This window comes from Peromyscus leucopus, chromosome 8b (genome assembly GCF_004664715.2).
Source record: "Peromyscus leucopus breed LL Stock chromosome 8b, UCI_PerLeu_2.1, whole genome shotgun sequence".
In the NCBI taxonomy this organism is placed as follows: Eukaryota; Metazoa; Chordata; class Mammalia; order Rodentia; family Cricetidae; genus Peromyscus; species Peromyscus leucopus.
Window position 1 is genome coordinate 60,315,895 of NC_051086.1, and position 16,010 is coordinate 60,331,904.

Consider the following 16,010-nt stretch of genomic DNA (forward strand, 5'->3'; position numbering starts at 1 on the left):
ATCCGACTGAGAGAGTAAAAGACCAGCCAGAGACAAATGACTTTTACAGTATATGAAGAACCTAATCAGGGAATTAAGGAAGGGGCAGGAGGCAGAAGGAACTATTTACAAGGAGCCATAGCCGGGTGCAGCTGTCCATGTGTGACCTCAGCATTGCAGGCTGAGCCATGAGGACTACCACTGCCTTAAAAAAACCGACAAACACCGGGCTGGTGAGGAACCATCTGCAGGTAAAGGCACTTGCCACCAAGCTTGAACCACCCGAGTTCTAGCCTTAGCACCCCAAGTGGGAGATCATCGACTTCTGAAAACTGTCTTCTGACCTGCACACATCCCTTGCAGAAATAAATATAAAAATATCCCCCTACAAAAATGAGCTACTCATCTGTTAGTAGGTGTCGGAAATCTCCACTGACGGAAGGAACGCTGTTTGCTCATTTGTGGTCCTAGCAACAGTCCATAGCACTCTAGGCAATAGCTCCATCACCAGATGATTTCCCAAGCCCAGAAGGAACGACTTTTAACCCAACCATTTTGGTATTATCTGCTAACACTGAGTATTTGCATACCTTCTATCAACCAGCCTGGGATTCACCCCACTGAAATGCACACAGACACACATACTTCGTTGGTGCACTAGAGGACAAGTGTGAAAACAGATCTTGTAAGCATAAGGCCAGATGAGAAGTCAGCCAGGACCCATCAACAATGGACGAATACCAGGGAGCCACCAAACCTGGCCTGGTGTCGGAAGCCCGAGAGGGAGAGCACTACGGAGTTCTGAGCAGAGCGTCTATGGAACAGGTCATGTTCTTTCTCTAATATACATTTCCTGTAAATCTAAGTTGTATAGACATGTTATACATGTTATAATAAAGGTTTGTGTTTCAATAGTAGGGTGTGGTGGCACATGCCTTTAACTCGAGCAGAGGCTAGCCAGGGTTTAGTGAAAGCCTGCCTTAAAAAGAAAAAGAAAAAGAAAAAACTGATCCAGATAAGTCTTAGCAAGGGATTATTGTAAATGAAACAATGTGTCAAACAGGTCTTTTCCTGTCCTATTGGAAGAAGTCTAATTCAAACTAATTTAAGAGGAAAAGTACTGGCCTAAGTAGTTTACAAAACAAATGATCAACCCTACCCCAGACCCAGAGACTGGAAAAGCCACCAGGTGGGGGCCTATCAACCGCTCACCTTTTTTTGCCCGTATGGGCTGTCAGGCAGCTGGGCACTCTGCCGTGGTTTTTCAGGCTGGCTTTATCTACAAGGCAGTGATGCTAGCCGAGAACATCTTTGGAAAGTTCTTATAATTTCAGATCTGCCTACTTGAGTCACACTTGAGACCATTCTGTCCCGTTTGAACCCCAGGATCAAGAATGAAAAGGTGGCTGGAGAGATGGCCCAGGGGTTGAGTGCGCTTGAACCTCTTGCAGGGGTGGGTCTCCAGCTGAGAGTTCTGAGCTCACAACTACCTGTAACTCCAGCTTCAGGAGATCCAACCCCCTCTTGGCCTCCATGGGTACTCTCATACACATAGCACGCATGCTATGAACATGAACACACACAGAAAACAAAATGAAAGGATGTTGGGTGCTTTCCAAGGGAAAATCAGGAGACTGTTCCCAGAAAAGGGGGAATGAAGGACAGAGAGATAAAAATTTCTGCTTATTTGCGGAAAAATCTATTATCATAACTAACTGTTATCTTCTCCTAACCGAGTAGCCAATGTGCTCTGTGGAAGTATTCGACCTTCTGGGCGAGGGAAAATGAATGGTCTGATTTCTTTGAATCAATCTCTACCTCCTTAGGCGATCTTGCACACTATAATCAATGGATTTTTTCAAGTATAGGGAATAATCCTAAGGAACAATACTCACTAGGTTGAAAGTTTGAGATCATTCCTGCTCTTCTACGACCTCATCTCTCCATTCACGCTCCTCCCCTGTGTAAATCAGTGCCTTTTAGGGCTTGTCAAGGTTGGGTTCTACAAGAACGTAACATTCACTAAGGCAGCCAGGGCTCTAAACATTTGCTTTGTAATGTTTCCTTTTTGGATCTAAGAATATAGTAAAATAATAAATATTAAGCATGCCTTTCAATATACAATAATTTCTCATCTAAGCCAATCTGCCACTAGACCAAACTTATCTGTCTAAAACGGTAACTAAGAAAGACCACACTTTGGTTTTGTTTCTCCTATAAGGCCATACATAAGACCCATATAGCACTTAGTCAGAAATTTTGTACACTAAAATGTTTTAATGTACACTAATAATTTTTTTGTGAGCTGTAGACTAAAAACTATGTTGAACAAAATCTTTAGGTTTTTTAACCTAAAGCATCACAGATAAATGGTCTTTCTGTAACGGGAAAACTTGCCAGAGAACTGTTTTCCCTAGTACTCATCCTTTCTTTACCCATGAATGAATTTTCAGTATGCAACTGCCAGTGTCAGGTTTCAATGACTTAGTTCAGAAATTGTAGTTTTATTTGAACACAGAAATGGAGTTTTAATAGACTTCAGTTTCCTTGCTGGAATATATAACACACCTTTTCATTCTCTGCTGACAGATTTACTTACATGCCAATTTAGTAATTTGCAAAATACAAACTTACAAAATAAAGTGACATCTTCTAAACAAGGATTAAATATGAATGAAATTCCTGCCTTTTTTCAATCTTGGATATCAATTCCAGGGCCTTGTGCATGTTAGGCAAGAGCCTTGGTCCTAAACCTGGAAGTTACTTTTATAATTAAGTAAAAGGTGAATTAAATGCAGGAGCACATCACTATCTTCATATTTATTTAAGCCAAGGAACTCCAGATGCTGGCCGTCATCAGTCATCCTCTTTCTCAATGTAAGTCTTTGCATTAATTCGCGCCATCTGCCTGGCCAAGTACCTGTCTCTAGCTGACATCACAGTTTCCTCATTGCTCCGCTTTGCAAACTTGCTCAAGGCCTCAGGGGGCCTCTCTTGCTCACTGCCCTTCTCCTGCCTCTCTTCTGTCAGTCTGTGTTTTGTTGCTAGTGACGTTTCAGAAGGAGAGGGCTTCTCCTGGTCCCCTTTGTCCTTTCCCATGTTTCTTGTTTTGCTGGATCTTTCCTGGTCCAGAAACTCATCGTCTGGTCTGGACCCCAGGCTGCTCTCCCTCCTGTCTCGACTTCTCTCTTGTTTATCCGTCTCTCTGTATCTACCGTTGTTTTCATGTTTTTCCTGCCTCCCTTTCACACGCTCTTCTTTGTCTCTGCTTCTCTTTTCCCTCTCACTGTATCGGTCCTGGTCATCTTGTCTGTCTCTGTCACGTTCCCTAGAGGAGTATTTCTCCCTTTTCCTTTCTCTGTCCTGTCTTTCCCTTGGTTTATCTTCCTGCTCTCGCCTCTTCCAGTAGTGATCTTTACGATCGGTTTCTCTGTGGCTGTGAGAACTCTTCTCTTTCCGGTGGCCGTGGTCTGTGGGACAGCCCTCCTGGTCTCTGGCCGTCCTGTCCTGGTGCCGACCTCCCTTTTGCTCATGTCCTCTTGACTTGGGACTTCGGCTGGAGCGGTGCTTGGTACCACGGCCTCTCTCTTCGCTGGGCGACCGGGAGTGGCTCGGACTCTCGCGATGCTTGCGGTGTTTCCTGGTGGCCCTGTGTCTTCTTCCCGTCTGTGGTTTACTTTACGGCCCCCCCTTTCATCATCGTCACTGCTCTTGCTGTCAAAATCGCTGTCGGCATCTGGGTTCTCCTCGTCACCAGTTTGGAAGGCACAGTTCTGCTGTGGTCTGTCCTCTGAATTTGCTTCATCAGAGTAACCCCTGAGCTTCTCTTCTTTTATTCCAGTCCTAAAAAAGAAAAGGAAAAAAAAAAATAATATATATATATATATATATATACACACACACACACACACACACACACACACACACACACACACACAAAATGCAACTTTATTAGTTGTAGAAAGCAAAGGAATGCTCATGTAAATTTTCTCAATACTTTACTCAATACAACTAAATTATATGTACTGATTGTCCAACTCAGAAAAGTGATGTCTATTTATCTTTTAAATTAGTGCCGTCAAACAGCTGAGAACACTTTAATATTGACAGAAGTAACATAAAGAACATAGTCCTTCTCTCTAGGTCACCAGAACCTTTAGGAAAGGATCTGTACAAGGTCTCATTTTTCTTGCTAGTTCTAGACAAAGAATAATTGGGAAAAGCAAGGTATCTAAGTTCTATTTTCACAACATAAAGTTCAAGTTGTGATTATTATTTATTTTGTTCTTTCAAGTCCTAGAAATATACGAGGATAATTCCCCACAGAAAACAGTACCAAATCTAATTCTAAATATTACTAATTAAATCTTTCTAACATCAGAAAGGTATCATCGACCTGATACAGTGTCTCAGTGCCCATCACAACAGAAAGAAAATTGCTCAATCTTCCTGGCTGTTGACATGAGCAACCCTAAAATTATTTATATCACCTACACTCTTCTAGCTGTGGGATTAACCCGATGATAACACTCCCACATGATTGTCCGTTCCTAGTGCTGGAGGACTGGATGTAGTTAAGCATGCTAGTCAAGTGTTCTAAAATATCCACATGTCCTCTGCAAATTCTCCCTTTTACATTTAGCTATACTGTACACATGACATAATTGCCTTACTATTTCTATAATATCTTAAACTTGCATGTAAAAGTCTTATAATCCTTTGCTTTCCAGACCAGAGATGGGGTAACAGATATGTCTACAGAAATGGTTAATATCTACAAATATCTACCTCTGAGCTATTCGGTACTGTAGTTTAGCCAAAAAGGCAGCATAGTACTTGAAACATAGAACTAAGATTAAAATTTCAGATTTTATTTACTTTTAAGTTACCTGAATACCCAACATGTAACTACTGCTGATATTAGACAGGGTAGTTTTAGTCTCTGATTTGTGAATAGACCTTTATGGAGGCTGGGTTTACTCTAGAAAATAAGCTTTCGTATTATATGTTATCTAATGATCATGTAGAATTACATGCTGTACAACCCAATCCTTTACCGATCTTTCCTTACTTCTTGCAGTGATTGTTCTCAGGCACCAGGGCTGTAAATGGTTTTAGTTGAAGAAAGACCACACTTTGGTTTTGTTTCTCCTATAAGGCCATACATAAGACCCATATAGCACTTAGTCAGAAATTTTGTACACTAAAATGTTTTAATGTACACTAGTAATTTTTTTTGTGAGCTGTAGACTAAAAACTATGTTGAACAAAATCTTTAGGTTTTTTAAGTTCAGAAACTGTAAACTCCACTCATGTTGGCTAAAATACAATAAAAAGCCAATGCTGTCCCCATCTACTCAAGAGTTTAGACTCCCAAATGGCATAACCACAGACTGTCAAGGGCATCTTTCTTCTAAACATTCCACTTGCCACCTCTTACCTGGCTTCACGGAAGCTGGACTTAGGGAGTGCTTCCTCACCCACGGCTTGATTTAACAGATGCCTATAAAACCCACTAAGGTCTTTCTGCTTGGTCACATCCAATCGTGCTGGAGGAAAAGCAGAGACAAACTGAGAATGCGGACTCAGCAAAGCACAGTGCAGCTTCCTTCTACATATGCAGAACATAATCCCACCAAGACGCATAAACCTGCTCTAGATCAGGAGTCAGGGATACCTCTCAATGTTTTTAGATTGATTTGTGTGTCTATGCACATGCATGTGGAGGTCATGGACAACCTGTGGGAGTTGGTTCTCTTTTGCCATCATGTAGGTCCGAGGGATCAAACTCAGGCTGCCAGGCTTGGTGGCAAGCTCCTTTACCTGCTGAGCCATTTCCCTGGCCCAGAACCACCTTGCAGATTTAGTTTTCTTTCACTTGACATTGAAGAGCATTGGCCAGTTAAGTTACGGACAAGTACACATCATAGTTTGACCTTGAGAAACTGACTCAGAGAGCACTCAAGTCAATGGCTAAGATATTCCTTAGCCCCTGATTATTAATGGTACTCTTTTTCTAACTGCCCAGTTAATGTTCCTTGAGTGGTGTTAAACATTTTCTCATCTCAGAATACGTAATTAGAGTTTAAAGTTTATTTATGTTTCTGGCAAATGTAATGTTGTTACATTTGGAATTTCTAAGACAATGGTTTGTAGAGATCATAGCTTAAAGTAATAAAATAAGAAGTAAATGAAAAGCCCCAGAGGAACAGCAGGTAGTTAAGGGTTCAGCTGTGTTTCTGGTTTGGCACGGCCTCTCCCCATACAGACGCACACACTGCAGCCACAGGAGCAGAGCCGAGTCGGCGACAGAGCACATGGCTCGGGCAGCACTCTGTGCGTGCGTTCCCTCCTCCCCTACCTTCCAGGGCAGCTGCCCTCTTCTCTCTTTCCTCCTCTTCAGCTCTCTCTTCCAGTTTCTTTTTATAAGCCGATGTCACAAATGCCTCTTTATCATCAAATTCTCCATTTTCCATCTCTCGTTCTCTCTGTATTTTCTTTTCCATTCTTTTTTCCTGTTCCTTTTTTCTGATCTCAACTGCTTTTAGTAAGTTGTGAATATATTTGGGCTACGGAAAATACATTTAGAAAAGAGGGAAAAAATGACACTCATTAATATCAAAATGTTTAATCTAAGTAGTATGTCTTTTCAAAAATCAGAATAAGAAGGTTGCCTGCAGAAGTACTACTGAAATGGTTTCTACTAAAAATTTAAGTGTAGCAGATGGAATGGTGGCACACACTTGTAATCCTAGCCCATGGGAGTCAAAGGCAGGACAGTCACACCAAGTTCAAGACCAGCTCAGTCTAATGTCCAGTTCAAGGCAGGAGAAGGCTAGAGAAACCTGCCCCACCTCCATGCAGTGCAGGGACCAGACTGGCCTCACATTCATAGCAGTCCTCTTGCCTGCGTCTTCAGTGTTATCCTGTCTAGTTCCCAGCTGCCAGTTATCTTTTGAGATAGCGCACGACACAGTCTAAGTTGGCCTGGAACTTGCTATATATCCAAGGACGGCTCTCATCTTCAGACCCTCCTGCCTCAGTCTCCCAATGGCATATTCCACCATGCCTGGCTCTAAAAAATTGTTTTGAAACAGGGTCTTACTATGTAGCCTGGCTGTCCCTGAACTCATACCCACCTGCCTCTGCCTCTCAAGTACTTATTTAAAGTGTGGGCCACTACGTCTGGCTGGCTACTTGATAGTCTTACTTCAACAATGAATCAGAAAACAAATCAGGATAAATCTAGTATACAGAATTGCTAAAGAAAAATTTTCAAAAAATTATTTGTGAAGGTTTCAAGATTAAAAAAAACTTCAGAAACACTGTATAATTTACTTGACATCTGCTAGGACCTATATTCTAAAATCAAATCTGTAATTTAGAACTAAGAAATCATTGCAATACCTAAAATTTTTACTGAAGTCACTTTCAAAATAACATCAAAACCAAAACCAAACAAACAAACCAGGCCAAGATCAAAGACAGTTGTATTTCAGCTACTAACCTTTCGATCTTTCCCCAAAAGCAATTTGGGGTTGTTTTCTTCCTTTTTTTTCTGCATTTCATCATAGATGCTGTCATACTCATACACAGTGGAATCTTCTGCAAGAGCTTTCTGAATCTCCAGTTTGGTCTTTAAAAAAAGCAAATGTTTAAAACATATGCAGCAGCCAACAGATACCACTAAAGGTCTTATGTTTTTCATCAAGGTTCGTAAATTAGAAAGGTATCTTAACAGCTGCACCAGCCACATCTCAAGACAGAAGTGCGAATGTAACCTCTACCATAGACCGCCTGGGGCTGAGTCTTGGCTCCTCCTACTTTGAGCAGTTTCTGTGCTTTAGTTTCCTCGCCTAAAAGAATGATGATTACATCTACTAAGTTGTGATAACACAGGGAGTAAGTGTCCAATAACACTGATTACATTTAAGAAATGAGGTTTCCTAATAAATAGTTTTCAAAAGTATGATCACAGGAAACACATTGAGGTTCCTAACATTAAAAAAATCTAAACACGCCAGGCGGTGGTGGCGCACGCCTTTAATCCCAGCACTCGGGAGGCAGAGGCAGGTGGATCTCTGTGAGTTCGAGGCCAACCTGGGCTACATAGTGAGTTCCAGGAAAGGCGCAAAACTACACAGAGAAACCCTGTCTCGAAAAACCAAAAAAAAAAAAAAAAAAAAAAAAAAAAAAAAAACTAAACACAGCATTAAATGGGAATCATATCACAATTAGTTTTACACTATCAATTGTATAATGTCCTCTGCTTTTATCATGTTTCTATCTTGTTCTTCCTCTTCTGGCACATCAAAATCTTATCTAGAGGCTAGTAAGATGGCTCAGGGGTTAAGAGCATTGGCTGCTCTTGCAGGGGACCTGGGTTCGATTCCCAGCACATGTCACATGTTGGTTCACAACCATGCATTAACTCCAGTTCAGGAGATTTGATGCTCTCTTCTGGCTTCTGGGGACATCAGGCACGCAAGTTGTGAGCATACATGAAGGCAAAAAACTTATACATATAAAATAAATCTTAAAAACAACAAACTTACCTGTGAGTTTCAGGGCTATTCAACCTCTACATCTTAAAGGAGGTCATCTCCGAGAAATTTAATTACCAACACTGTATTTCTTCTGACTCTGATAAAACACTGTACACTTCAGCATTCAACTCTTTTCTTTTTTAAATTTACTTTATGTGTATTTTATGTGTGTTCTGCCTGCATGTATGTCTGTGTACTACATAGTGGCCAGGAGAACAGAAGAGGGAGTCCAATCCCCTGGAACAGGAATTAATGTGGTTGTGAGCCTCCACGTATGTGCTGGACCTGAACCTTGGTCTTCTGCAATAACAGCCAGTACTTTGAACTGCCAACCCATCTCTCCATCCCCTGGACTCCTAATAGTATGTTTAATGTTACCACATAATGTTACACCACAAACTGTAATCTTTTGTTCCAACTAATTAGTTTCTGAAATGCAGAGCTGTACATATTTATTTTTTCTTGAAGTGCTATACTGACTTTAATACAGATGCTAAAAGTGGTCCTTTTAAAGAAAGGGTGATATAACTATTCAAAAGAATCTACCTGGTTATCTTCAGGTTTCTTTGCAGTACTAAGGATTGAACCCGAGGCCATGTACATGGCAAACAAATCCACTACCACTGAGCTACAGCTTCAGTGTGTCCTAGGTTTCTGCACTAAATCTTCAGAGTCTAGAATAATGTACATATAAATGAATACACTTTATCTGGAATATTGTTAAAAATACCAAGAATCCCACATCCTGGACTTCTCATTGTTCAGAAAATGACAATGAACAGCTGCTCCCTCCATCGATTAGCTGGCGAACCCAAAGAGGGAAACATGACATCTAAGAAAGATTATATAGCCATCTCCAAAAACTAACAACAAAACATTTGGAAGTGGTGGCACATGTAATCACAGGACTTGGGAGGTGGAGGCAGGAAGATCGGGGAGTTCAAGAACAGGGTTGGCTACATAGTGAGCTCCAGGCCAGCTAGGGCTCCAAAATGAGACCTTGTCTCAAAAAAACAAAAACAAAATATAGGAATGCTCTGAGGTAAATATACTGCCTTAAAGAATTATATTGGACAAGGCAATGAACAAAAGATTCATGTACTCATCTAGAAATCCCAGGAGAAGGAGGGGCTGGACAGACAGCTCAGTGGTTAAGGTCCACTGTTTTTGCAGAGGACTGCAGCTTAGTCCCAGCTCCTACATTTGGCAGCTCATAACCACCTGTAACTCCAGCTCCAGAGGATCCAATGGGCCTGGCTTCCTTGGGTATCTACACTATCCAAGGATAAGCATATATTTACATAGAGATACCCACAGTCACACATGATTGAAAACAATAAAAACAAAGCTAGCCAATGTTTCTGTAGAAATTTAGAAAAAGCTGGCAATAGTAATGCCTTATCACAAGCCCTGAGGACAACCACAGTCATTAAGGTCTCTGAAAATGGCTACACTATTGTAACACTGGCAAGCATTTTTGTAGGGCTTTTAATTAACATTTCACTGTAACTAATTCTAAGAACTTAAAATTGAAAAAAAAATCTCTGAAAAGGAGCTGAGCCTGACCAACTACGATGATGGGAGAGCAATCCTAGGGCCTGTGACCTCCACACATGCCATGTCACATCCCCACCTACAATTTAAAAAATAAATGTAGTAATTTTTTAAACTAATAAACAAACAAACAAAGTAAACCTGAAAAAAGTAGTATGGAGCAATGCATGGTGGTATAAACCTATTATCCTAGCACTTGGTAGGCTAAGGCAGGGGCATTACAGATTCTAGGTCAGCCTAGGTGATAGGCAAGACTTTATTTCTAAACACACACACACACGCACACACACGCACGCACGCACGCACGCACGCACGCACGCACGCACGCACGCACATGGCAGGGCAGGAGAAACGGCTCAGCAGCTAACAGCACTTGAGCAGCACTGACCCGTGTGCAGCCCCGGGGAGCACGTGCACGAGTGGGCTGCGGTCTGCACGAGAGGGCTGCGGTCTGCACGAGTGGGCTGCGGTCTGCACGTCTGCAACCCCAGCACTGCCGCGACCACAGGAAAACAGGCTGGAAGCGGGAGGAAGCAGCACAGCAGCGGCGGAAACAAGGAACAGACTAGGGAGAGCACTCAACAGGGACGGGGAGGACCAGCTCCTGACCTCACACCTGCCAGGGCATGTCACTCACACCCACACCCACACACGCACGCTCACACACGCACCTTTAAAGTAAAAATAAACTTACAAAGTGTGTGTGTGTGTGTGTGTGTGTGTGTGTGTGTGTGTGTGTGTGTATAATTACTAGCTTATTCTGTGAGTGCTAACAATCCCAGCATTAGTCTTTTCTCTCTCTCTCTCTTTTTTTTTTCCGGAGCTGAGGACCGAACCCAGGGCCTACCACTGAGCTAAATCCCCAACCCTAGACTTTTTTCAATTTAGGTAATTACACTAAAATGCTGTATTTAATCATGACAAACAGTATTTTTCCAGTGAAATAGGTAAAATACAAAAATGTCATCATCACTTCTATGTAATTCAGGTCCAAATAAAAAAGGGAAAAAAAGACTATTAAAGTAGCATCCATTTCCTAGTTCATATTTTCTTTACACTCCGGTAAATGTAATCAAACTTGGTAAGTTAGTTTGGAAGTGGACAGAAGCAGCAGAGGCAGTCGCCGTGGGGAGAGCAGGGCGGCAGGTGAGGGTGCACCATGATACATAACGACTGTCAACACTCCACCCTGGCCATCAAAACCCGAGACACGCTATCACCGGAAGTCAGTTCATTTTCATATATCTGTGTCAACAAAAGGGCAACTGGTGTTTCGTCAGAAGCATGGATGAGTCTTCAGAATTCTGAAAGACAATGGATGCCTGGGAAGATGTGCTTAAAGCCTCTAGGGCGCTCCTAACAGAACCACTGCTGAACATGACCTGACTACTCCCCACTTCTTGGCAGATGAATTCAAAGTAACTGTGAAATCACTTTGGCTATGGCTAGCTAGACTTTCTTCTTCTGACAAGTGATTCCAAGTGAAACTGAATAAAGAAACAAATCCCAATGATCCAAACAACCTATTACCAGACTGCTGAGTCAGCTGTGGGCAAAGCTGGTTTAATCTACAGCCTGGAAGAGCCAATTGTATCTTCCTTTAAAATGTATAAAGTCTGCAATCTATATACAGTGAGAAACATTATACACATAGTAAGAAATGAATAACTTCACTCCACAGGTTTATTCTGTTTACTCTCAGTACTGGGTACCAAAACACTTGGTAAAATGCATTTACTCTTTTTGTTTCCTACCTGTTTCATGGCCTGCTTCTTAGCAGCTTCCCTCTGAAGGCTTTCACTCACGGAGGTCTGCAAGACAGAAAAATGTCATTGCTTATCAAATTTAAATTCCTTTTCCATATTCTGGTTGGCAAATGATTCCTTACTTAAAGAGTTAAAAATAGAAAGGTAATACTAACTAAATTAACATCAGGGTCTTTCTCTCTAAATGTTAAGAGACAAATTAATTTCCATTGTAATGTGTAAGAACAGACTCTAAGACATTAAAAAGAAAAAAGCTGGTTGTGAATTTTGTACACTATATATCTGAAATGGGTAATAGATAAAAATGAGCTATAAACATAGATGAATCTCTGTGAGTTCAAGGCCAGGCTGGTCTACTAAGTGAGTTCCAGGACAGCCAGAGTTGTTACTCAGAGAAACCCTGTCTCCAAAAACCAAAAAAGACATGCAAATAGATGGTTAACAGGCATATGAAAAAGAATGCTCAGTACCACAAACAGCAAGAACGTGCAAGCTGAAGCCACAAGGCACTGCCTCAAGCCAGCTGAAATAGCTACTATAAAAAGACAAGGACTGCAAGGATGGAGGAACAGAGAGTCCTGCCAGGGAGTCATTTGGGGAATGAATCAGAAACAGAACTACAACGTAACCCAATAATCCTGCTATTGGGTATTCAGTCACAGAGAAGGGAATCGGCATGTTAAAACACTACCAAAGTATGGTCAAATGGATTAGTCATTGAACCCAGATTTCCCTGGTAAGCAGCACTTTCAATAAAATTTGTTTGTCTTTTGAGACAGTCTCACTACTGCAGCCCTAGTTAGCCTGGATCTTGCCATGTAGACCAGGCTGGCCTTGAACTCACAGAGATCCACCTGCCTCTGCCTCCTGAGTGCTGGGATTAAAGGCATGCATCACTATATCCTGCCAGTTTATCAATTTAAAACATTTATAGGAATAAGATATACTTCTAGTGTATTTTATGTCTATCTTTCTAATTAGTGCAAATGAAATGGATTTTTATCTTCCACAAATCAGAGAAAGCGAAAACAAACTCATTAAGTGAAAAAATGGATTCTATATACCATGATATACTGTCAATACTTAATCATTAGCCTTAGAAAATAAAGAAGTTCAAAATAATGTTCACAAAGCAGCTCAGTGACCTGAGTTCCTCATGTGTCAAATTCCCCTGCTTCAATATCCCTACCATTTAATAGTCCCCACCTCACAGTATACATGACTGGCTCAAAGGGGGAAAAAGACCAAAGATAAATATGCTCAAACGACAAAATATACTCATAAATTGATTAATTAAAACATTAGCACACGAACAATTCTAATTCTGCCTAAGACCAGTTCACAGTAAATCTAAACAGAAAACTCATTAAAGGCATCTTTTTGAACCACAGATTTCCACTCATTTTAAACTTAGGAAGACAAAAATTATATTCTCTACACTTTTAAAGATTGTATAAGCAAGATCATATATAAACATTTGAACCATCCTAAAAGTGAACAAAACAAAACACAACCCATAAAGATACTTAAAAGTATATTTTCTGCCAAAAATCTCAAGAAGTCTATGAAACCTTGCAAATGTTTCTTGTTTGTTTGTTTTTTATTTTTTTTTTATTTTTTTTTGAGACAGGGTTTCTCTGTGTAGCTTTGGAGCCTGTCCTGGAACTTGAACAGAGATTTGCCTGGCTTTGCCTCGTGAGTGCTGAAATTAAAGGTGTGTGCCACCACTGCCCAGCCTTGCAACAACACTTAGCACCTAAGTCAGTGGGTTTCTGTCTATTTACAGTTTCAAATAAATAAATCAGCACCTATTCTATAGGTACCCACCACACAATTCTAAGGGTTAAAGATAAAACACGGAGTCAAGTATGGGCATTGTAAATAAACTGCCATTTGATTTCTTAGTCTTTGTACTTTGTACTCACTTACTCTATGAGAATAAAAATGATTCCACCATCCCGACGTTTACTACATTGAACTGAGCTGAGAGCTGGCCAAAGGGGAGACTTTTTGCTCACTAGTTAGCTGAACTGCCTCCTGGGCCGTGGTGATTCATGGGAGAAGCAGCTCTGCAAACCCTGCTGGCATCTTTTACCAAGAGGCGTGTACCACGGGTACCAGGCCACTATTTATATTAATTTCCCAGTCATAATCTTTAGCTGAGCCAGTTTTCATTTTTATAGAAATTAACCTGTCATCCTGTACTTAATAAAGTATGGGGGAGGGGCACCTATTGCCTTTTTTTAAAAAAAAAAAAAAAATAAAATAAGAGTTCACCTACCCACTGTCCAAAATAGCTCTTAGCTAAAGAAAAACAGTTCAAAAAACTATACTTCTTTTTAAATGGCTCATAGCTATGGTCTGTTGTGTTGGGGACTCAGGAGAGGAGAACTTCCTGTTCTTGTTTTTGTTTGTTTTGAGACAGGGTCTCACTGTGTAGCTCTGACTGTCTTGGAACTATGTAGACCAGGCTAACCTGGAACTCAGAGATCCACCTGCTTCTGCCTCTCAAGGGCTAGGATTAAAGTTGTGCACCACCACCGCCCGGCTTCCCCTGTCCTTCTTTTAACTTAGCAACAGACCATTTACTCATGGTCCTGTAACTCAGCAACCTCTGTTATGGGCTTAATTTACTCATATTTATACTCGTAAAAAATGCAAAACCTGCTTAAGAGTTGTGAAGAGTGTTGAGATTTTTTATTATGAACTCAGACTAAAGATGAAGCCAATTATGCTTACCTATTATAGAACACCAAAATAGGAAGAAATTTCAGCTTAATATCTTATTAGGACTTAAAATAGTCCATGTTTAGGCTTTTGAGCGCATGAGGAGGTCAAGCATACACATTTACTTTTATTAAATACTGTGATATTTGTGGAGAATTAAGATTTCAACTTAATTTTTAAAATGGCTTTATTATTTTAACACTTTTAAACCATCACTTGAGGCTCTTGCTGTACAGAAGACACTATCCTGGGTACTACTGCCAGTAAACAGATGCCCAATAAAACATCTCTGCTCAAACAGATGTTTATATCATGAAAATTAATATATATGTTGAGTCAATCCCAAGTTAAAATTTCAGAAATTATCCAATTAAAATTCAGAAACTGAACTGAATAGTATTGTAAAATAAATAAAATAAAAAAAAAGAAAAAAAAAATTCAGAAACTGTTCACCTTTAGTTCCAGCCCCAACACTGGAAAGGCAGAAGTGGGCAGATCTCTGTGTGTTCAAGGCCAGCATGTTCTATATAGTGAGTTTTAGTCCAGACAGAACTATACAGGGAAACTCTGTCTCAAAAAATATGTATTTTCCCCCAGAATATATCAGGAGTGCTTTGAGAGAACTAAGGTCATTTCTTACTGAGCAACCAAGAATAGAAATAACTGGTCGCCTAGCTTTCTCAGAGAGGCACTTTGTATGAGCTCCTATTCTGTGCACAGCTCCACTTCTTGTGTTCACTCTGTAGTACATATACGTGACTTTGACCTACTTCTGGCTACATGCTCTGGATTCACCTATTTTTGGTTACCTGCTTTCTGTTCTTAGAAACCAGTCTTACACTGTAATATGTCTTCATTCTAGACATAATTTGACTTACTTACAATGTTTAGACTCAGCTGCTGTGCTGGAATTTACCTTTTATTTGTAGGTTACACTTCTGATTTTGCATCCTATCAACTTGCCTTTACATGTTCTAGCTCTGGCTTCTGCTTCTGAATTATGTCTTTAATTCTGTTCTTTCGAAGAATTGAGGCTTCTTGTAACCAATTTTCCCAAGCACTGGTCTGTTAGTTTTATCATTGGTTCAAACCATCTCCTTCACTTGAATTGTGATAACCAACACTCACCCACCTTATTTTAAAATAGTCATCATATAATTTTTATCTACTTTATTGCTTTGCCCCACCTTTTTAAATTTTAATTCTTAGATAGATCCTCCCTATGGGGCACAGGCTAGCCTCAAATTCATATTATTCCATTATTCCTGCTAATGCTGAAGTTACAGGCACGTGCTACTATGCCTAGCATAGTCTGTCACATTATAAAAAACAGGGCAAGGGAAATGACTCAGTGGTTAGAGCGTCAGAATCGGAGTTCAGAATCCAAATGCATGCTGGGTGGCTGGGTGGCCCACCTATAATCCCAGCCTCAGGAGGC

General features: G+C 40.6%; 1 protein-coding gene and 1 non-coding gene across 2 annotated transcripts in view; one reads left to right on the forward strand and one right to left on the reverse strand.

Moving 5' to 3' along the window:
* Window positions 1-2,448: 2,448 nt before the first annotated feature.
* Nsrp1 (nuclear speckle splicing regulatory protein 1) overlaps window positions 2,449-16,010 on the reverse strand; it is a 34,315-nt gene continuing 20,753 nt past the window's right edge. The window contains 6 exon segments of the mRNA XM_028866799.2: window positions 2,449-3,626; window positions 3,629-3,822; window positions 5,420-5,528; window positions 6,341-6,548; window positions 7,487-7,615; window positions 11,834-11,890. Of these exon segments, the coding sequence (XP_028722632.1) occupies window positions 2,836-3,626; window positions 3,629-3,822; window positions 5,420-5,528; window positions 6,341-6,548; window positions 7,487-7,615; window positions 11,834-11,890 (1,488 nt within the window). The 3' untranslated portion in view covers window positions 2,449-2,835.
* On the forward strand, window positions 9,871-9,981 carry LOC114691624. The gene has a single exon (XR_003734235.1). It is a non-coding gene; the product is annotated as a small nucleolar RNA SNORA33 (small nucleolar RNA).